At 38.7% G+C, this 22,457-nt stretch overlaps 1 protein-coding gene across 5 annotated transcripts in view; it reads right to left on the minus strand.

The window, feature by feature from the left end:
* Positions 1–22,457, minus strand: part of FGFR2 (fibroblast growth factor receptor 2) — a 91,773-nt gene that overhangs the window by 31,688 nt on the left and 37,628 nt on the right. For 4 of the 5 annotated variants that reach the window (XM_063434172.1, XM_063434170.1, XM_063434171.1 and 1 more), the window contains exons 2-5: positions 18,863–19,098; positions 9,988–10,254; positions 8,488–8,562; positions 8,012–8,181 (exon numbers count right to left, since the gene is read on the minus strand). In XM_063434172.1, coding sequence (XP_063290242.1) covers positions 8,012–8,181; positions 8,488–8,562; positions 9,988–10,254; positions 18,863–19,007 — 657 coding nt within the window. In that variant the 5' untranslated portion in view covers positions 19,008–19,098. The remainder of the gene's footprint in view (positions 1–8,011; positions 8,182–8,487; positions 8,563–9,987; positions 10,255–18,862; positions 19,099–22,457) is intronic. The other variant, XM_063434173.1, reaches the window with a different exon arrangement.

Consider the following 22,457-nt stretch of genomic DNA (forward strand, 5'->3'; position numbering starts at 1 on the left):
TGTGAAATCATTTTCGAGTGATGAGAGACAGTCTTGACTGGGAGAACCCAGACTATGCAATGTTTTAGGATCCACAAAAGAAGGTCATTTTTTTTGCCATGGGTATAGAATGCACAATACGCAACAATCCAAATGTCAGTAAGTTACATTATATATGTGTTTAATTTAACTCCCCACCATTTATTTATTTATTTCAATAAAGAAATATGTTAAAAACACAGCTTTCACATAGACAATGTTCCATACCATGGTCGGGTATACAAAGGGTTAATGGAAGCTGTGGAGTTTATTTCATTGGTTCCAATAGTGTTTCTAGTTTTTAAATGTGTGTGTTTTCTTTAATTTGCAGACAAGACAATTTTTATCCAATAAAGCCTGTTTATTGGCATCTTTTGCATTTGCAAATCTGTGTCATCACAGTGTCGTTTAGAAAAAATAAATAAAAAAGTGCATGAATTAGACTCCATTGCAGAATCCAAAAAAAAAAAAAAAAAAGTATAAATCCTAAATATACAAAGAAACTTTTACAGGCAACTCAAGATAGGACCCACTTAGGTTTCTCTGGAAAAGAGTGACTTTCAAAGGCTGAAATGTGATGGAATGAGGACATAGGAATGGAATAGGCATGCTTGACTGGACCCTCAGACTGAGTTTGATAACTCATTGTTGGGTCTGCGGCCAATTCTCCACCAATATTGGTGTTACCAACAACCCTTTCCAGTAAACTCTACCCTACATTGCCCTGACTAGAGGAATTGGAAATGTACTTCACAAACATGCTAAAAAGTCAAACATTTTCAAAAATCGACTTCAACAGGTCTGTGATGGGAGAATTAACTTAGTTTTCCCAGAATGACGGCTCATATGGGCAGAAATACTCTGCAATCCATGCCAAGTGCAGCACCTAAACATTCGCCTGTGCTGCACTTTGCAGCAGAACCGCTTTGTCAGGTGACCAGTAATACGTCTTTCGTGATATCAAACGTTCGTGACATAACAAATTGTTCACCAGGACATAACTGCACAAAGCCAGAACATTGTATGGAAAAAGCCCTAAAACGCTTTGCAGTTGGCATGGAATCACAAAATCATTAATAATCTCTGAATTAATGGGTTAACAGTGTGAGAGGCGCATAATGTATGGCTGTGGACGATATGTTTAGTGGTAAGACATATGCAAGATCCACTCCAAAAACCAAAAGAGAATGGGGGGAGGAGAGGGAGGAATGCAAAAAGTAGATATGGGCAAAAGAGAAAAAGAGCAGCATATAAGGAGAGAAAAAAATGTTTTGCAGAAAACTTGCTCTAGAGGGAAAAACAGAGAGAGAGAGACGGTGAAGACAACAGTTAAATGACACGAGATGTTGTTCCACGTGGATCGTTCTGCTTGTGTTTACTTTAGCACGGTTTAATGCACACCGAGTTATGTGTCCCTGTGATTGTATATATTTTTTGTATCCGGTAGTAATTGTGTTTTTTTTTATTTTTATTGTAAACATCTTTATCTGGGGTTTGCGTTTAGCCTCATTTCCTCTGTATGCCAATGCGCTCCTTGTTTGGGCGATCAGTGTACACATATCTATACATGTAGCTCCATGTCTCTCCGTAAGTATATTACGGCCGCTGTGTATTTACACTTGGAAGCACAGAAAATCTCCTCTGCACCTGCGGATCACACGACTGAAAGTTTACTTGCCCCTCCCAGAAAACAAATTTACACCAACAGAGGTAGACCAGTTTAAAACCAACAGGACTCTGTTCCCTCATCTGCTAGCCTCCGATAAGCTGTTCCCGCCACAGCCCTTTCTACACAGTCAGGTTGGTGAATACACAGAGAGCCGAGCAAACAGTTTAATCACTGAGAATTGCCTGAGTACACAGCGCTGATTGTGGCTGACATGCCTGCCATGCTTGGAATGAAGGGCGAGCAGTCCTGGAATTCAATGTAGCAAAGCAGCATTGGCAATGGGTTAACCCCTTCTGTGACCTTGAAGATGCAAGCAGTACAGAGTGCGCCTTATATCTGGCCAAACTTTGTAGAAGTGTGAGATTTGGGATATAAAGAAACTAAATCGGAGATCATAAAAAGGTAGAGCGAGGCAGGTGTTGAATGGTGCTCTGCCTGCCTGTAGCTAAGCTGGGGATCTATATTATTGGATACCCCAGGACTAAAGAATGAATTAACAGCTAGAACATTAGTGATGATGGGTAATATTTTCATTGTGGCTGTGTTGGCCTACATTAGTTCCCATGCAATAGCCAATCCAATGAATAAACACCAAGATGGTGGCAAAACTTTTCAGCCATGGGTATATAACTGTAGTAACTAAAGGGCTGTAGCTGTTCTTCCCCAATTTGTATCATATCCCCACCTCCTTAAAACAGGTTTAGCCCTGGTTTGGGCTGCAGGGGGATAATGCATTGGCAGCTGACCTGCATTCTTTGTTTGCATGGATAGTCTGAACAGGTGGATTTTCTTCTGAGTGACCTCTCATTGTTAGATTAGCAGAGTAGCTCTGGAATGTGATATCATGGGATATTACTGACATTTTTGCTAATTTTCCCCATGAAACTGTTCTTGTAATAGCCATCTCCCAGTTCATTTTGGTAAGCAGTTGGGGGGGCGGGGGGGTTTGTGGGAAGGGGAGGGAAATATATTTTTTTTTTCAGAATTTAAATTTATTTTTAAAAAGTTCAAAAAAAAAATCTGCTTATGTATAATAAATCAATTTCTCAGATTTACTTTTGATAAACAGAATCAATTCATTGGCCATTCCTTACATAACTCCTAATATTTAATTTAGTCCAAAAAAAAAAAAAACTAAACATCTGTTTCAGGGGGACCAGGTCACCTGGCTATATAGTATTCCTATAATTGGGCAAGAAATTTAGAGTATTTACATATATTTTCACCTAGAAGAGAGGTAGCACTTCATTAGAGGGACATTCTGGAAACTGTGTGTGCGGATAGCATGTGGAAGCTTGCAAAGACCTTGATTCTGTAGCCAAAGGGCAGAATGGCCTCCAGAATTGGGGGAATTGCAGGGCAACACTTAACTTCCCTCACGTATAGAGAGAGGTCTAAAATGATTCATGGCCAATTTATTATCTAGAAGGTGACTACATATTGGTCCCGGATGAGAAGAGCTGCAAGTTATACTGGTAAGAACTGGGTGGCTGACACAGAATACAATCTCCTTAATACCCTTGATTTGGATGGGAGGCATGTTGTAGTTGGCCAGCAAAAGAAATTGTACACATCAATTGGTTTCCAACAGGAAACAGAAGGGACAATTAAACAATGATTTCTGCTCGGGCCCCTCTTTTTTTTATAAACATAAACTTAATTATGTCTCTCAAAAGCTGTACAATGTAATAAAATGTGGATGTTTTTAATCAGCGTCCCATTAAAACCAGATTACAGGGTTTCTGTAATATAATAAATATTTACAGATACTGGCTGAGAGTACAGAAACATTTAACTGAAGCAACCCCTTTTTAACCCCTCGTCGGATACGAAGTCAAAGAAAAAAAGAAAATGAATGAGCAACATTCGAAAACAGCATTTGTATTTCAATTTCCTTTTAAAGGGTAACTCCAACCACCATGACCGCTTCTGCTTTTAGACGTGGTGCAAGCAATCTGCGTAAAACGCTTTACATACAGAGGTATCTGCCCTTTTGTGTTGTGATCTAGTTGTAACCCCTGCGCACGTGAAAATTGTAATTCTGGTGACAGACTAAATTGACTTCCGGACGCCGCTGTGAGTGTGCCTGCAAGGGGAAGCCTCTAGTTTTTGATTCATTTTGTTTAATTGTTTACTCCCCAACTGTCCCCTCTGCCCACTCCCTTCCCTCTTAGTCTCCGAGTGTGTGCATGAGTTCTGAGCATGGGAGAATGACCCAGTGAAATGAGAAGCATACGATTGGAAGTAGGAGAGAGAAGCAGTGACAATGGAAGAGGCATGGAAAGCAGAGAAGACAGCTTCACGTGGAACTGGATTCAAGTTAAGTTATTCATTATTTTAATTTTTTTTTAATTAAACCTTAGGGGGGTGGGGAGAACTAAGTGCACAGTGCAACAGACATTTAATTTTGCTTCTGATAACTGAACAAAATGTAATGTAAGGGAGCGGGACCTGACCGCAGAGTTGAGTGGACGTGTGTGTCAGCAGCTTCTGCACTGCAAGGCAAATCACACAGTTTGCAACGGATGGAAGCTGTGAACCAACAAATGTTGTCATCTTAACGGGATTATATTTCCTACCCGACAATATCACATATGTGGACCTACTTACCGGCTCTACCAACAGATTCTGCGGCCTACAAGCATGAACAGCACGGAGGAGACGGCAGCTCTCACATTCAAGATGCAGCACACTTCAGCCTCCCCATTCCCCCCCCCCCCCCCAATGGACCGGCGGAGGTTATTCCGGTCCCCACCAACCCGATGCATGCATCGCCACTGGCCCCGGCTGCACTCTCTAGCCGAAGCGACAGACAACGGGCCTTGCAAGATGGGGGCCACGCCTCAACTGCCTGTGCCTACACTAACACAGCCTGGTGGAAGTGATGACAACCCAGTGGAACCCTTACAGCTGGACAAGCTGCTTAAACGATTTTGGGAACATCTGGAGCGACGCATCACACAGACTCCATCTAACCCTGAGAAGGAGGTGAGGAGGACTGAGGAGTTGGGATGGAATTGGTCTGTCATAGGCATATCCTGCTTCGCTGCACCCACTATTCGAGCAAATTGCCAACCAGGGCCAAAGGCCACACGGAGAAAACCTCTGCAGCATCGACCACACCGCCACAAGACAGACCACCGCAGGCGGCGGCAGAACATCTGGGCCTTCCGAAGCGCCTGAAATGGGGAAGACACAGCCTCAAAGAGCTCCCAAGTCCATGGAACACAGGTGCGGGCCTTCCAAACGGCTTGGGGCTGGAGGGCGACCTCCTGGCACCCACGACATGCCATTCCCCTTTGGAAACTCCAGATTCGAGGTGGCTCCCTACCCAGTATGAGTATTGGCTGACTGTAGACTTTTCTGTAGACTTACTAGTCCGCAGAACTGGCTTGCCAACACTCTTAAACGAGTACTCCCCTACTAGTATCGGACACTATATGACTTGTCCAAGTTGATGCTCACCATTATGCTTCCCACTTAATAATGTGTTGAATTTTTCGTTTGCTATTATTTTGTTTTGATGCTCATTATAGGAGAAGCTCTACTGGCAGTGTTTCGGTTCAGTGGCTCACCCAGCATGATACTTAACCTGATTTAAGTTTAAGCTAGCAATACTCGCTGCCCAAGTAACCAGTGCCGGGGACCTGAGCTTTACCCAACAACATATGATAATAACTATTGATGGCACTAGGGTTATTCAGCTTGTTTTAGCGTCTACTGTTTTAATGCTTATACTTGTATCTCATTTGTCTAGACTTTCTTCCAGGATAGCCAACTGTCATATGCTCATTCAATCTAGACATACATAAATAGCATGCTATAATCTACATAAAAAAAAAAAAAATGTGCAAGAAATCTGAATGCCATGACATTGTCATAATATGAATGTTATTACATGGTTTGTTCCACTGTTGTGTTCTGCAAGTGGCGTTGCAAACTTGTTTTGTTCACCATTTGCACAATAAAATAAAGATTGACAAAAAAAAATGAAAAACTTAATGTAATATAGGGCTGGTATATAAGACATGTAAAATGAGTACACAGCACACCAAAGCTTTCTTAATGATCAAACCCCTAATCTCTTTCAGTTCATTCTGAAATATCCAGTTAAAAGAAGTTAAAATCTATGTAGTTCTATACTGGTGTTATGACAGTCCAATGTTAACCTGAGGTTATCCTAGGTTTAAAGAGAACCCAAACCTAAATGTAACCAATTTCAAAGAAAGAGATCCTATTATCTGCAGACATAGAACGAAAAGAAATCAATCACAAAGTCAAAGCTGATCTATAGATTTTTCAAACTCAGATTATTTATTCTACACTTTATGACACCATTGCCAAACTACTATTTGTTGAGTAAATGCATTATGTAAGGCCTTTTGTGGCACAGTTTGCACACAAGGAAAAGACAGGATGGTGCAAATACTAACAGGTAAAAAAGTGTATCAGCAGGTATAAAGTATGGGTGGAAAAAACAATGAGGCAAGGTGATCTAGACAAGAGAGGAAAAAATGCACAACAGCTGGTGAGCGTACACCTGGAGTGCGTAACGCAAATATTAAAAACAGACAGCCCAGCGTTTAGCAGGGAGACCACTTACACACAGCCATAAAAATGTACAGTGAAAACACACCGGCCACAAGTACGAACACGTAACACATTACAGAGAGCAAAGAACTCACAGCACAGCAAACGCCATCTTAAAGTCTTAAAGGGAAAGTATTTTTAACCTTTTAGTGCATTCTAAAAACACAGGTTTAAAATGGCATGTGACAGGCTGCATTTTGTTTTATGGTGGGGTCATTCAGGGACAAGCAACCTCAGATACTCCAGATGCTTTGAACAACTTTCATCTTTCTAAGGCAGGATAAGCGGCACATCTTACAGTGTCACCCAAAAGGAGCCTAGGATACCAAGGCAGGACACCTCAATCACCACATTCGTTTGCACAATGATCAGGCACTGTACAGATTTATACATGAATGCACATAAAGTGCAGTGGTAGTTTATTCAAAGAAATCTATAAATCATTTATATAAATTATAATTATCATTATTTTTTTTTTAATTAAATTGAATTGAGCAACAAAATGCGATAAAACTATGAACGTGAGACATCACACTAACATCACAGCGTCTCGTCACTGATATTCTGAATTCTAGTAGTTCTGTTAATCAGTAGTACAATTCAAGTGGTATTGAATGTTTTAAATTATTCATATGTTGCTACCCTGTTGGTCATATTCTACTGGGACCCTAAATTGCCTAAAATTGTCACCAGCGTTCCATGTCCTTATGATCAACAAAAACAGTTAAATAGGGCAATTGACTAAATGATTTAGAACCTGGTTCTCTTAATGTCCTTCAAACATTACCACCAACAAGCTCTTTCCCAGACTGTATCCAATTGATAAACAAACTACGTGCAGTGAGACGACCCAACCACTATAATTGTAGTAAAGGATGCGTTGTAGAAAACAATTTGCAAGAGGATTGGGGACGGAGGGCGTACTGAATGCGGATTCAGATAATTGATAAGAGAGAGTTGTTGATCACTAGGAACATTTATCAGAGAGCAGTTTCGGTGCATCTCTCCAATAATTTCTGCCAAGACTTATTTTGCATCAATACAAAGTCGCCACTGCACAACCTAATCACAAGTCTTTTTCCAGCAATTAGCACGGCCTAGACATGTTAATAGCCCTGTTATAATGATAACAGGTCTGCACCTGGTGTTTTAATGATCCACAAAACAATGTGGCATTATATGAGAATATTAAATGTGAACAGCACAGTTACAGTTTTTACACTACAAACAAATCACTGACTAAATACATTGTTTAATGTCCTGAGAGTGAGGCTCTCATCTGTTGTCATTTTAATATAGAGAGCAAGGATCTTAACCATATTCACCAGCAATAACAAACACAAATATATAAATATATATACACACACATTAAAAAAAATCTGAACATATATCGCCTCCAATCCTTACAAACAAATATAACCGTTTTAGAACGACCCCATCTACTATAAAATAATGCTAGATCTCCAAGCCATTTTTCTTTTTAGACTCCCCCCTTCACCTTACAACCAAATTTCTTATTGGCTAGCTTCCACACCCTCTGATCTCCAGCCATTCCCTTTTAGGTTTTGGATTTTTTTATTATTTTCTAATCTATGCACATCGTATTTCCACTAGATTTTGTTTAGTTTTTTTGTCTCTTTATAACAAGAATCATCTGAAAGTTGTTTTTGTCCCGCAAATCTAAGAATTGAAACCGGTTTCTAAGAAGCCGTGTAGGGTGTAGAGGGTTCTTACCTTGTACCCGCCAATCCGGTGCTCTTGTTTAAACTCCTTGCCGTTTTTTAACCATCTCATGCGCGGAGTAGGATTCCCTGCAGCGGGGCAACGTAACTTCACAGTGTTGGCAGCAGGAACGGCATGAAGTTTCTTCTCCATCTTCTCGGTTTGTGTCCAGTAAGGAGGCTCTATGATTAGAAGAAAAAAAAAACACTTATTTGTGACCAGGCATCGCCCTTACTTGTGTTGTTCTAAACAAAAATAACTAATTGGGCTATTAATATGTTAAATATTTATTAAAAAAAATAAAATAAAATAAGTTGCTCACAGCTTTGCAGAAGTCATTAGATAGGTCTTGCGTACTCAGTTTGACACACCTGGTTGCTACATAGAACTTTCTCACCAGCGGACCAGCAGTCACAGTAGAATGGAAAGTTTCAACCTTTATAGCTAAGGGTGTTCTGGTAGCCATGTAACTAGTTATATGAGATTACCTATTTTGTTGCTATCATTGGTGAAGTCTTCTGAGCCATCATTATCATCCTCATCATCCCCAGATGAACTGGCTTCTACAAAAAAAAATAAAAAAGGACTGTTATGAAAGTAAAATGGAAAGGAAGACACTACATTCTGTGAGGAGACCATTATCCATGCATACGTACAGTATTAACAATGTATCTTAGCACACAGAGTTCTAATGGAGAAACGAACAGTTTTTATATATTTCATAAAGCCTTCAACATCAGCTAACACAGTTATCGGAGAGATGTAGTCATCCTATTAAAGGAGAACCACTTTTCCAGACATATATTTATAGCAGTGAATAAAACACTGGCGTTGTGTTAATATTTTTCATGTGATGGTCTGGTTGTTTTTTCTAATGATTTCTCAATTCAGTTCAGGAGCAACCAGCGCATACATTATAAATGAAGACTACAGATAGAAACATTGTTTTAGTTCTCCTCCTCTCGGTCTGCTTTCTCTATGCTGACTGCCAGGTGTACAGGACAGAACACGTAGCAATGATTGACGGGGAGCAATGATGGAGGTGCCCAGGGTAAAGAGTGGAATTCTACCCTTCGTTGTATTTTTCACCCCTCACAAATACATATTTTGTTAATATTTGGGATGAGTAAAGGGAAAAATAAAAATCCTGTCTAGTGACAATGTCCCTTTAACATGGGACTGCCATATCGGAGCTAATCATAATATACATTTATTACAATGGATACAAAGCATCTACTTTTATTTCTTGTGTTCCATACAAGGCTTAATTAATATGGTTGTGGGCTAGCATAATTTAGTTCAGCAGACAAAGGTGCCTTCATAACATTTAAAAAAAAAATAAAAAAATGGATACAAACAATTGTATAGTTCCCATGATCACCATCTTAAATAACGTTCCTGTTCAAAGTCCTGACACTTGCCACTGTTTAGGTCATTGTGCACCAATGTCCCTGAATTGACACAATTTGCATGAACAGGAGGGTCATGGGAAATGTAATCATATGTATAAAAGATAATAACTATACATTAATCACTTCAAGTGGCACCTCACATAACCTAGCTCAGTCAGCAGAGAATCTGATTTTATATACGTCTTTGCTTGATAACTGATAAAATATATGTTAATTTTTGGGGGATGAATATCTTAAAAGTCATAGGGAAAAAAATGACCAGTTTTTCTTTAATAATATTAATGCAAAACTTGATTTATTCTACAAAACCGAAACATATCTTTAACCATATTTAAAGTTGGAGCAGTGTTAGTTGTTCACAGACAATTCTATTGTATGGACTTTAGATTCTCATAACTGGCAATAGATTTGTTGGGTTCTCACAAATTGATCCTGAAGAGCTCACTTTCACAGTTAATGAAGACAAATTGTTATATCCAGCTCATTGTTTGCAGGACAAAAGACGCTGACATCTGCTATACTGTGGCTCGATGGCTTACACTTTGACGTTCATTATTTCGGATTCCAGTCACTCACCTGTGACATTCACAAGGAAGAAATGGGTATTGCTCTGTGCACTTCTAGGCACCAAACAGGCATATAGCCCTGAGTCCCTGGGGGATGTATCTCGTAAATGCAAGAAGTTCCTGACAATCACCGTCCTATTGCTGGCTTCTAATTTCACCCCATCTTTAGTCCATGTCACCTGGGTAGCATCACTCTGAGGGCAATGCAGATCGAGAGCCTCACCAGGCAAAACATTAAAAACGTCCGGTTGAGAGATTTGGTATTTGGTTGGAGGTTCTGCAAGGAAGGATAGAAAGGTAGCAGCAGAAAGAGAGAGAGAAAAGATACACCACATGTCAGTGAAGCTCCCTTAGCAAGTCCATTCAAAGCAGCAAAGATAGATCTCAGGACTGAATATTGATGGACCAAAGTATGAAAAATTCAGTCCAACACCAGCTGTTGGCCCAAGTTTAATCATTCATGGTTCAACAATCACCTATGGCCCACCTCAGGTTAGACACATCAGGTCCCGCGTTAGTTGAAGTGTTAAATCAATAACAGATAATGCTTCTTAGAATGTTAAGTAGGGTGAGGGTTATTTATAACTTTAGAGTAGGACACCATTCTACAATGCATCAGTCCTCATTGTAAACGCATATATACCCAACCCTTCTAATGAACTGTGTAGCAATATATGTAGTAATATTAGTTGTGAGGCCACCAGAACAGGCACTTAAAGAACCACCAAGAGAAACTGTGTTGTTGCATTAGAGAAGACACGCTAAACTAAATATTTAGACCTATTCCAGTAAATGGATTTATAAAGCAATTACCAGCTTTATAAAAAAAAAAATACAGCGATCATGCGCTTTAATCTCCTTGTATTCATTCACCTGCTGAATTCTCTTTACAAAAAGGCATCCTGTTAATTTTCTGTCATTTAAAACACTTTAGTGACTCACTTTTTTTTTTTTTTTTGGTTATTAATTTAAAATATATACCCGTCAACACAAAGGTTGAGTAATCTCATATTCTCACACCGAGGAAAATTGAGCTTGCTGCACATGCATTTGAAACCCCAAAAAGAGACAAAGCTGGACACATTTTGACAGAGAGATTTAAAGTCACATGGGAATTTTCACTGAGGATTGAAAATAGAATTCAAATGAATTCACATTCTTGCCCCACGCATTTCTCAATAAATGAGGAAAGAGGAAATAACTAAATTGTGCGAGATAATGGGAGAGTTTAAACCTATCTACCTCCATTTCTTCTTTAAATCCCACTTTTTAAACAGGATCTTATTGTGACATGTTTATTTTGCGAAAACGTCCATTTTGATACTCCAATGTATATGGCAGGAGAATTTTAATAAAAATGCTTTTTTTTTTATTTAAATACCAAGACCCATCAAAATACATTATATGATAAACTCAGTAACGTGAAAAGATGTATTTAAAAACACCCACTACGCGTCAGATTCCAGCACCGAATGGTCATATTACTGCTTCACCTTTAGCAGTATCATTTTCTAGAAACAATTCGTTTAGAAATCCTCTAGCAGTAAAAGAGTTTGGAGTTAGTGTAATTTGGATAAAAGCAAACATGTAATGGGATCCAGAGATCTGACAAAGATCATCTGATGTTTCTTTAAATTAAACTCTAGGAATAACGAGGTTCCATAAGCATTAAATCTCCTCTTAAGTTTTATACAATGCGGAGTTTTGTTTTATCTTGGCATGGGTGGGGAAAATAAAAAAAAAATAAAAAGTTTTCTTTAATCCCATAAAAACCATAAAGGGATGCCTGATGCATCCAAAAGGGTTAAAACACATACTCCGTTATTAACTCTTTCCTGTATGGAAACATAATATTTATAATGAACTCCAGTCGACACAAGATTAGTATAAAATGGAATTCTATGTAACAAAGTAGGGAGAGAATTGTGCTTCGAGATTGTCAGTGTATGCCCAAAGATGGACATGGATATGTGCAGCACTATGAATCTTGCTCTCCTTTTTTTTTTTTTTCAGCTAATTGGTTAAGGTATCATCTGTACTAAAAGCATCAGGTTTGAGAATGTTATAAAGTCAGGACATAAAAGAAAAAGAAACAAAAACAAAACCGCAATGCACTCCTGGCTGCAGTGGGATAAGCTGGCTTGAGGCGGGCTATTGGAGACACAGCAGCTCAACGTTGAGCCAGATGTTGCCTATTCTTGCTGCAGTGGGACAAGCTGGCTTGCAGAGGACCACTGGAGAGACAGCAGCTGACTATGGAAAGAACCAGGGCTGGCCTATTCCTGCTGCAATAGAGACAGATCGAATCAGCCTAATGGCACTGCAACGTACACATGTAGTATTAAATCTCTAGACTGAGTTACCTCGGGAGAGCTGACAGTGAACATTTACAATATGCTGCTGCATGTTCTCCTTGAGTCAAATGTGTGTGGCAAATACTACGCAAAGCTAAGTAGTCCCCACTTCCCTAAAGGTTCCCATAACGTATTTAATTAGGATAGGAAGGAGGACTGAAAGCATTAAAGAGGAACTGTCTCCTCCAATATTTTGCAGTAAAACTACATGCGAATGGTCATGGAGGTTACATTTATTAAACTGGTACTGGTATTCAGCAGTGATTTACATTAGTCACATTCATGGCTCACATGCACAGCCTCATGGGAAGAATATCTGTTGAATATTAGTATTTGAAAGTTACAGAAACAGCTGACGAATGGCAAAGCTTTTACCATCTTTACTCAAATCCTAAACCATAACTAATTCTAGGAGAATCTGATGAGATCATCCTTGGACCTCAGTGTTGCACTTTCACACATGAAAGAGGACACAACCGTGATGTGGGCTTCTGGCAGATTAGGTGTCAGGAGATGAAGAAAATGGCAGCGCCCACAAAAAAACAAAAAAAACAAGATGTAAGTATAACTACCTGCAGCTTCACCTCCCTGACACTGAACTACCTCAAAACTCTGAAAGTAACAATATTCATAACCTGTTCTTGGGCAACAACGTGCCAACAAAAAGAGATTTGCCTAACCGTTGCCCTGAAGGAATTTATAGATTAACTCATACTTCATAAAGAATCACACATTATGTAAGGATTATATGACCCTAAAAAGGACAAGGTTTGAAAGAACTGCTTTATACCGGACAAAAAGGTTGCCTTAAATTAATTCAGAAACAACTCATCATGTACCGTATTTTAAATATGAAACAAAAACACTAGATTTGCCTATTTAAAGTAAAAAAAAATAAAACAATTCAAAATATTGATCATATCAAGCAGAAGCTGGGAATCGCTATAAAAAAATGACCAAATTTAAGTTCTGTATGAATTCTGCACCACTTACCTTAATAAACTAATGTGAGAATTGTTTTGCAGGGCTAAATAATCTCAGCCAGAGCCGTAAGGTACAAAAGAATCAAAGTCTATAGAGTGTCCCAGGATCTTGCATTCCCAGAAGCAGTGAAACTCTTTGTATTCTGTTCTAAGTCATGGCCCATCTCCTCTCAATGCAGTGTAGGAGTACGGGACTGTACAGGCTAAGTCTGTTTACAGAAAGGTGTTTATATAAGGCTGGGCATTCTGTCTCAACCAGTCACAGTGCATGGCCAGGTTACATGTCCAGGCAAAATCCTCTGGATACAGGCTGCATGGCATTAAGAGAGCCAATAGATTTAGGGGGCATACTTGTACCAAAAGCAAATTTTCTGAAGTTTTTTTTTAATTATTTTTATTTACTATTAAGCTTTTTTTCTAGTGGACAAAAAAAAAATCCATTATATATTTTGCAATTTCTGTTTATTCAATTCTTTGGAGCAAAGAAAATATGTGATTAAATATTGCAAGGTTATTATTGGCATTACCAAGATTCTCTAGATCTGGCAGGCCTAAGGAAAACACCTGACGCGCCAGGTAGGGGAGGATTTGCAGTTTAGCTCTGCCCACTGTTCAGGAAGTATACCCCTACTTAGACAATTCCATTCCTTTAGCCAATCAATGCCAAGCCTTTGCTAGAGTGATACCCTGCAGGACAAATTCCCAGAATGTGACTGCTATAGCGCTTTAAAAACTCATTATAGTTTCTGTTTAGATCTACTCAGGAATATATTTTTTTGGCTGTTTGCAGGAACTTAAAAAATAAAAATTAAAAATTAAACATTCTGAAATCAACTTGGTTTGCTTTGACGTTCTTTCCCCTTGGGATTCTAAGATATATTGTATCACCAGTTAGGTAAAATACTGGATTTACTTTTTCCCATACAGTGAGATGGTGCAAACTAATCAGTTCAACTAAAGGAATCCAATTTTCTGATTAGCTGTGGCAAAATACTTACATTTATCATATCAAATTTCATTTTTAGTTTTTTTGTAAGCTGATAACTGTCATGGTTTTTAACAGTCAAATTGACTGTAGCTTGATTAGTGGAAATATTAAACCGTTGGGGAAAGTTTAGGTGACAGAACAATCGGACATACTAATCATCCTGACATGGTTGTGAGCATTGCACGAATGTTCTGTAGAATCCATAAAAAGGGCTTTTTTCTAACAATATGAAAGGTTACGAAGTTTGAGATTGTGTGCTTAAATAACACAAATATCAACAGGGCATCTCAGTGACCAGCTTTTAAAACAAATGTACTCGCAGGATAAAATTAAAAGTACCCCTGGTGGAAAAGTTTGATATTAAATGTAACTTTTTATTTTTATTTTATTTTCATCTTGAAAAGTATGTAATGCTGGGTACATCATCACTTTTTGGTTCCTCGTTGGTTTGGACTACTAGAAAGTTATAAATATTTGGATATTTTTTTATAGTAAATTTTACATCATTGAGCTTTAGAGTCTGGTAAATTATAGAGATTATACAAATGTAGTTTATTCATGGGACAAAATATACGCAATATAAAGAGGGAAAAATAGAAGGGTTGATCCCAGCTAGTGAACTTGGCCTACGTTTTGCAAGTTGGCAATCGTTCCACTAATTAGCGAATTAACATCAAAAAGAGGGCAAGGATCTGTACATAGGAAAAGATTGCTAGTAAAGCCGAGTGCTACAAAAAACAAACAAACAAACAAACAAACCATAGCAACTGGTAAATGTACAAATTGTATACAGAAGCAATAAAAAAACAATTTCATTTTTAAATCATTTTTTTTATTATTCCTCGTAACTAAAAAGCTTATTTACGCATGTTTTGTTCTTTAACGACTGCTTTGGCAAGAGATTACTTCAATAACCGAAAAGCCTGCATGACAGCTGTCCTTGTTAAAAGATACAAACATGCGCCATATAACAAGTAACTTAATAGAAACACTGTCATACATACTACTCAACTGTCTCTATTGTGGGCCCAAATCCCTCTCTTCCTCTTTTCTACTGTAATGTCTGTCTTTATGTTCCTCCATATTGTTTAACTGTGGAACAAAGCTCAAATGCAAGTGTTTAGAAACCAGTCTCTGTAAACAAGATACATTGTTCTTGTTCGAAATTATGTTTTAGTTGCATAAAATTGTTATTAGCAAGTCACCAAAATGTTCTCCGAACAGCCCTGCCACGACCACACCTACACCCCTAAAATTAAAGTGACCCCTCTTTGTACATATGAAATGTTGTAAGGTGTTTACATTGCAGCCTAGGAATACCTCTAGTGACAGTCACTAATACGCCCACTAGAGGTGTTTCCTATCTCAGTGCTACACACTGTGCAGCACCTACGTTCAGGGTCTCCACGCTCTGCATGGAGGAGCTGAACGTTCCCCCATAGAGATGCATTGATTCAATGCATTCCTAGGAGGAGATGCTGATTGGCACAGGACAGAGTTTTACTGCGCATGCGCAATAGCCTCCCAATGCTTTGCTACGGGAATGCACTGGATTGGCTGAGATTATCATGTTTGCCATCCGTGGCGAGACTGGAAAGGTGTGTGAGAAGAAAGTGAAGTGACTTTTCTCATGCAATACAAGAGACCAAAATAGTTTAACAATATAGTGTTTGCGTTCCTGACACTAGTGCTCCATTAAGTGTAACTGGGACCAGAGTTGTGTTTGTTTTTTTAATAAGTTATTATTAGGCAAAGCAGCCCTTGGTCATTATGAAATTAAAACACAGTTGTGTTGCAAGTATGAGTGACAGCTACATATTTCAGCCATAGGAGCCTTAGTAAATTGGATTAGATTCTCATGGAAGTGCCATGTATCCTAAAGGTTAAGCACACAGGAACAATGTTGCCCATGAAATCATATTTCCATCCCCTCCAGCTCGTTTTTAATGCACGATTGCGATTTTGTCTCCGTAAGCCCAGATGCTTTCAAGAACAGTCCATTTTTCTGTCCTTACAAGGAGAGCCATTTCGCAATGCTACATTTTTTATTTTGTTTTTTGCGCTATCCAATTCCAAAAGACAAAAGGGTTATTGTTTAAAATTGTATTTCGCCTTTGGAGTGAAAATGATTATTTAACACTTTTTTTTTTAATTTATGTATACGATTAGGAATGCATTTCAAGAAAGAAGGGGAAAGAAGGGGAAGGGGTGGGGGTTACAAAAGGACATGATGGTAAAGTTTTCTACTGAAAAAATATGTTTTAAAATAGGCACAAATTGTTATCATAGACAAATTAGAGTTACAAATGTACTGGATAGACTATCAGCAGTTGTAACACACATGAACATAGAGAAAATGTTTAACGCAGCCTGGGGTCAGGAAACGCAACGTAGAAGAACAAATCGTTATTTTACAGCCCGAATTAGAATGTTACTAAAGTATTAAATAAAAAAATTAATTGTGAAATGCCTTGATTCTATTTGATATGTGAAAGGATTCTTCTGGTATTCAAGGAAAATCCAAATGTCGGATAATATTAATGGTTAAGTCTGCAAATTAATTACAGAGAGCGGCTATGTTAAAATATTAGAATTTTCTGTAACTTTGAAGGTTTCTATTTCAGCATTTAATCTGCCCAAAAATTACTTGCTGCCATTATTAACCCCTTAGTTCAATTTAAATCTAAATTAAGTTGTTAAGGTGCCAACTTAATCTAAATTAAGTTGTTATGGCCCCCGAACGCACTCTTACTTTTAGGGGTTAAAAGATTATCAGGAAAGTTTAACCCCAAGGTTGCCTCCAATGTCGATCTCAAACTACCCCAGGCGGCAACTGGCTTCTGAAATTTTAGGGGAGTTGTTGGACACTGGAAGCAACTTTGGGGTAAAACCGTGTGAGAATCTTATGTGACATTCCAGGCTGCAAAAGACCTCGCAATACACAAGTCTATCAAAACCGGTGCAAAAAGATTAAATGCAGAAGTAACCCTCACTTGATGCAAATCTGCAGCTTGGGTGGGGGCCAAAAAATGGCTAATATTTTGCAGGTAATCCTAGCCCTCACACCATCCTTATTTAATTTGCCAGTACATACAGCACAAAACGTATTCGCCATTCTGTGGCATGCCCTAATGCCATCTGATCATGCAATACAGCTCATAAAAATGACTTGGTCATCAGGAGTGGTCAGCATGTGCAGGTGATGTCATTGCTCCTAAAGGAGAGCCCTGTAGATACCAATTCTAACTGCTCACATACATTGACCAACAAAGTGAATGTTTAAAAGTATCCAATACAGATATGAAGAAGACATTAAACAAATCGCATGTCATAAAACCAACACAGCTGGTTATTTACCAATTGCATACATCCCAACGCAGGAATATAATTCCAAATAAGTTAAAATCCAAGTAAGCTAAAAAATGCAATTTAGCATGGTGTGCAATGGGTTAAAAGAGGATGGTTGGTGGAGCAATTAAGCTTGTCAAAATCACATCACATAGGGAATGCAGTTGGAAGCTTTATTCTTTAACCCCTTAAGGACCAAACTTCTGGAATAAAAGGGAATCATGACATGTCACACATGTCATGTGTCCTTAAGGGGTTAACCCTTGTACAACCAGAGGGGAAACACCAGTAAATCAGGTGCGGCACAGTATTAGCAGACATTATAAACAGGACGGGTAGCATTGCTCCCATACCTTTGGGAGAGGTGTCATTGGATGCTCTAGCACAGACAGACTGACATTACGGAATTCATAGGTCAATAGGTAATAGACACTTTGTAACCAAAGCTGATTCTATCTAATGCCTTCAAGAAATGTCCCTTCAGGGAATACACACTAGTCTATTTTCACTATAGGCCGACCCTAGGCAAGGGTGCAGTTGACACATGGAATTCTGTGGGAGGGAATGTGAAGGGCCGAATAAGCACATAGACTACTTATGACAAGAGAAAAGTGCTGTAAAATTGCATTTTACTTCAAAAAACAAAACATGTTTTTAGAGTTTGCATTAAAAGCGTGTATGAAATGCAAACTATGCGTGTACAACTTGTAACTATGCAAATTAGACAGTGTTATGAAACATTTGGTCGAAGTCAAAAAATGTACAGTATGCCATTTTCTTTCGTATATATTACTACAACGGATGCGCTTTCAGGCTCATTCCCAGCCCGACAACCTATGTAGATAGCATCACATAGTGACGATTCCACATTACACCAAGTTTTATTTTTGCATTTTTATTCATTTTTCTAAACTATGGCAGCATACTTTGTCAGCAGGTAGAATGAGAACGTTCAACTCTAGTAAAGAATGGCGTATTGGAACATGCATGGTGAACTAAAGGCCTGAAGTATTACAGCTACTTTTATCAAAATAAAATGCATTTAAAATGTTTAAAAATACTGTGTATCCAAGAAGGTATGTACGGGGTGGGGCACACACATGCCCAAACTGTTCCTCTTAATTAACTGTTCCTCGTCATTTGATATTTTCTATCACTAGATTGAGCTCTCACTTGGAATATGTAAATGTTTCATTGAGTTTTTAGTCTTACCTTCTGGTTCAACAGTGGTGTCTTCCACCCGACTGTAAGACGGACGGGCTATTGCCAAGCTGGTCAGAATTAAGCACAGCAGCATTATCCTGTCAGTGAACCCACCCCCTGTTTTTCCTGAGAGCCACGCTGACAACATCCCCATCGGATTGGCTTTGTGCAAGCATGAGCCGGACGTATCACCAGGAGGTTCGAGGCACTGCAGAGTTCCGCTCCCCACCAGGGAGACCAAGTTCCTGCAAAGAGAGACACAAAGTATCTGTGTTAAAAACGTGTATTCTGAAAATGAACAACCAAGATTTCCGAACTAAAACAAATATTCATGGCAAGCCCTGTGGTCCTTGTTGCATCAAGGCCCCATCTGGCAACAAATACATACACAAATGAATAATCAACACAATTAGTACCTGGATTATTCTCATTCTATCAATCCAAAAAACACATTAGGGGGGAAAAAGAATCAAAGTGGTGGGGGGATGGGTGTCAAAGGCATCACATTTAACATAAATGTTCATTGTTGTGCTTTGTATTAAATTCCTTCGAAACACATGTCCACAGACAAGCATACTTGTTTTCACAAGACTCTTTCTTAATGAATTCCAGAATTATTTACTGTAGCTTTGACATTCTGGCTCCAAATTGCTTTGCTGCTGAAAGGTAAGAATTTCAGCCTGTTCTCATATTGAAGGTCAAGAGTTCTACGACCTGGAGAGGGGTTTTTTTTTTTTTTTAAACTCCCCCCTACCCTCCTTCCTCTATTTACAAAGACTCTGTCACGACATGGGTTCCTCCCCCAGTTCTCTAGTGCTGTGTGGGTGAATAATTATTTTGTGATGTGTCAAACAACCCCCCCATACATACAATAATAATAATGCAGAAAATATATTTATTTAAAAAAAAAAAAAAAAAAAAAAAATCACATAAAAATAGGAACTTAACCAAAATAGACAACAAGCATCTATCCTTGGTATCATCATGTTCCCTTGAATCATTTTATTTCTAAACTTCCACATCAACAGTCATTATTTATGCAGTTTTTCCCTTAATTTTGCCATTTTATTAGAGAAAAGCAGGATTATTCTACAGAACCAAGCAAACCGCACTATGAATAACTGGCTACCACATCTCCGTGATAAAAATTCCAAACGCCTCAGAAATATGAATCTGCATTTTTAATAAAAATGTGTGGTAAGAGCCCACAATTTCGGAGAGTGATTGTTTTACTAAAATAGAAGTGTTGAAGTATGTGAGTTGTGGGGGTTGGGCAGGGTTCGGCATGCTGCAGTCCTTGTAGCTGCTGCCGGACTGTAACTCCCATTACCACTTGGCTGGCAATATTGGGTGTTGCAGTGGAATGCAAAGGGCGCAAGATCTTAAAATTTGTCTAAATGCTCGAACAGATGATGGATTCATACTTGCTGGAAGCAGGAAAGACAGTGAAGCACAGATAACCTACAAGAATGTTTTACCTTGTGGAAACAGAATCACAGGGGAGATATAAAGTATGCACAGGGCATAATGTGCTCATCTATGTAACACACAATAGGAAGTTTCAATGACCCTGACAGAAATAGCACTTTTATGGGAGGTAAGGGACAGGAGATAATCCTATTCCCGGTCTTTAAAAAAAAATAAAAAAAATTCTATATAAAACTAAAAGGATGTTCAATATTGAAAATTAGAGACTTTGAGTCACATTTTCAGATGGTTCCGGCAGATTTAGCGACATGACAAGAAGAAGAACCCTTTTTTTTTTATTTACATTTTTTTACAGCACAAGAAAAATAAAAAAATTATTTAAAAAAAAAAAAAAAAAAACTCCTTGTTGAGTCTACCGTCCATAGTGTAAAGGGCTCGCAGCGCTGGACATGGCACGGTGTAATGAATATCAAGCAGAGGTTGCTAGTCCGAGGCTCATTATAGGTTTGTGGTGGTTAGACGTTAAAACACATGCCTCCCAACATAGAGGGACACTTTCACTTTATGGGTGAGAGTGGCTGCTTTGAGAAACTTTAGGTGACTTATAACAATATTTTCAACTAATATGTAATTTGGAACAAGAACAATGCATCTTATTTACGCAGACTGATTTCTAAACCCATTACTGGGAGTATTATTGCTGTGGAGCTCTGTTATAAACCCAGACACATCAACAATATGGAGCTCCTAGAAAACAGGGACATTGGAATAGAAAACAGGGACCGTCAGAGTCATTTGGGTGTAAAATAGGGACTGTCCCTTCTAAGGATGGAGGTATGTAAACAGATACACTTACACCTATCATCTAACCGGAAATACATGTATTTAAAATATTAAACAACTCCAGTTAGTCTGACACCATCTGTAACAATAGCTCTCTGGTGGTTGCCAGATATATGTAGCAGGTTTGGAATGAATTGTGCTTGAATAGAATCAAGAAAGTTGCGTACAGAGTCCATATAGTGTGGCGTTAATGCGCAGATATATAGAAATGATACAGGTTTTGTCTTACATTCTCTTTGAACAACAATCAAAATCACAGACTTGCATCGCTCAATGCAGAACTATTCATTGCATTAAAGGAACACTATAGTCACCTAAATTACTTTAGCTAAATAAAGCAGTTTTAGTGTATAGAACATGCCCCTGCAATTTCACTGCTAAATTCATTTAGGAGTTAAATCACTTTGTTTCTGTTTATGCAGCCCTAGCCACACCTCCCCTGGCTATGATTGACAGAGCCTGCATGGAAAAAAAAAAAAAACTGGTTTCACTTTCAAACAGATGTAATTTACCTTAACCCCTTCACGACGGGTGACGGACGAGGTCCGTCATCCTGGGGATGCCCTTAACGACGGGTGACGGACCTCGTCCGTCACGCGGTAAAATTAACCCCAGATCGCCGCAATCGCGGCGATCGTGGGGTTAATGGTGCTCCGGTCTGCCTCTGCATTAGAGGCAGACCGGGAGCACCGGATCGGGCTGTCCCAGCTCATGTGCCCGCTCTGACAGCATGTCAGAGCGGGCACATGTGCTCTGTATACTCACCTCCGCCTCCCTGCACTTCCGGGTTCACTGTGAAGTGCAGGGAGACGGATCAGTGCTGATCCTGCCCCCTGGTGTAAAAAAAAAAAGTAAAATTAAAATCCCCCCCCCTTTACCCATTTTAATAAAAAATTAACCCCTTCCCTGCCAATTGATCACTGACTACAGTGATCAATTGGCAGGGATTACATTTTAATATGATCTGATTTTTTTTTTAACCCCTGAGGGTTAATTCTTTTTTTTTTTAACCCTCAGGGGTTAAATTTATTTTATTAATTCATATAAATATTTTAAAATTATAAATTTAGCTAGCTGGGGAGGGTGGAAGTTAGTGGGGAATTGGGGGATTTAGTGTTAGGCTAACTAGGGGTTAACGTTAAAAAAGTTTTAAAATAAGCTTTAAAAAGTTAAAAAATTAAGTAAAAAATAAGTTTTAATAATGTTTAAGTAAAAAAAAAAAAAAAAAAAAAACCCTTTACCCAGTCCAAATAAAAAATAACCCCTTGCCTGCCAGTCTATCACTGCCTACAGTGATCAAAATACAGATCACAGTATTATACTGTGATCTAAT

The sequence above is a fragment of the Pelobates fuscus genome, chromosome 10 (genome assembly GCF_036172605.1).
Source record: "Pelobates fuscus isolate aPelFus1 chromosome 10, aPelFus1.pri, whole genome shotgun sequence".
NCBI classification, from domain to species: Eukaryota; Metazoa; Chordata; class Amphibia; order Anura; family Pelobatidae; genus Pelobates; species Pelobates fuscus.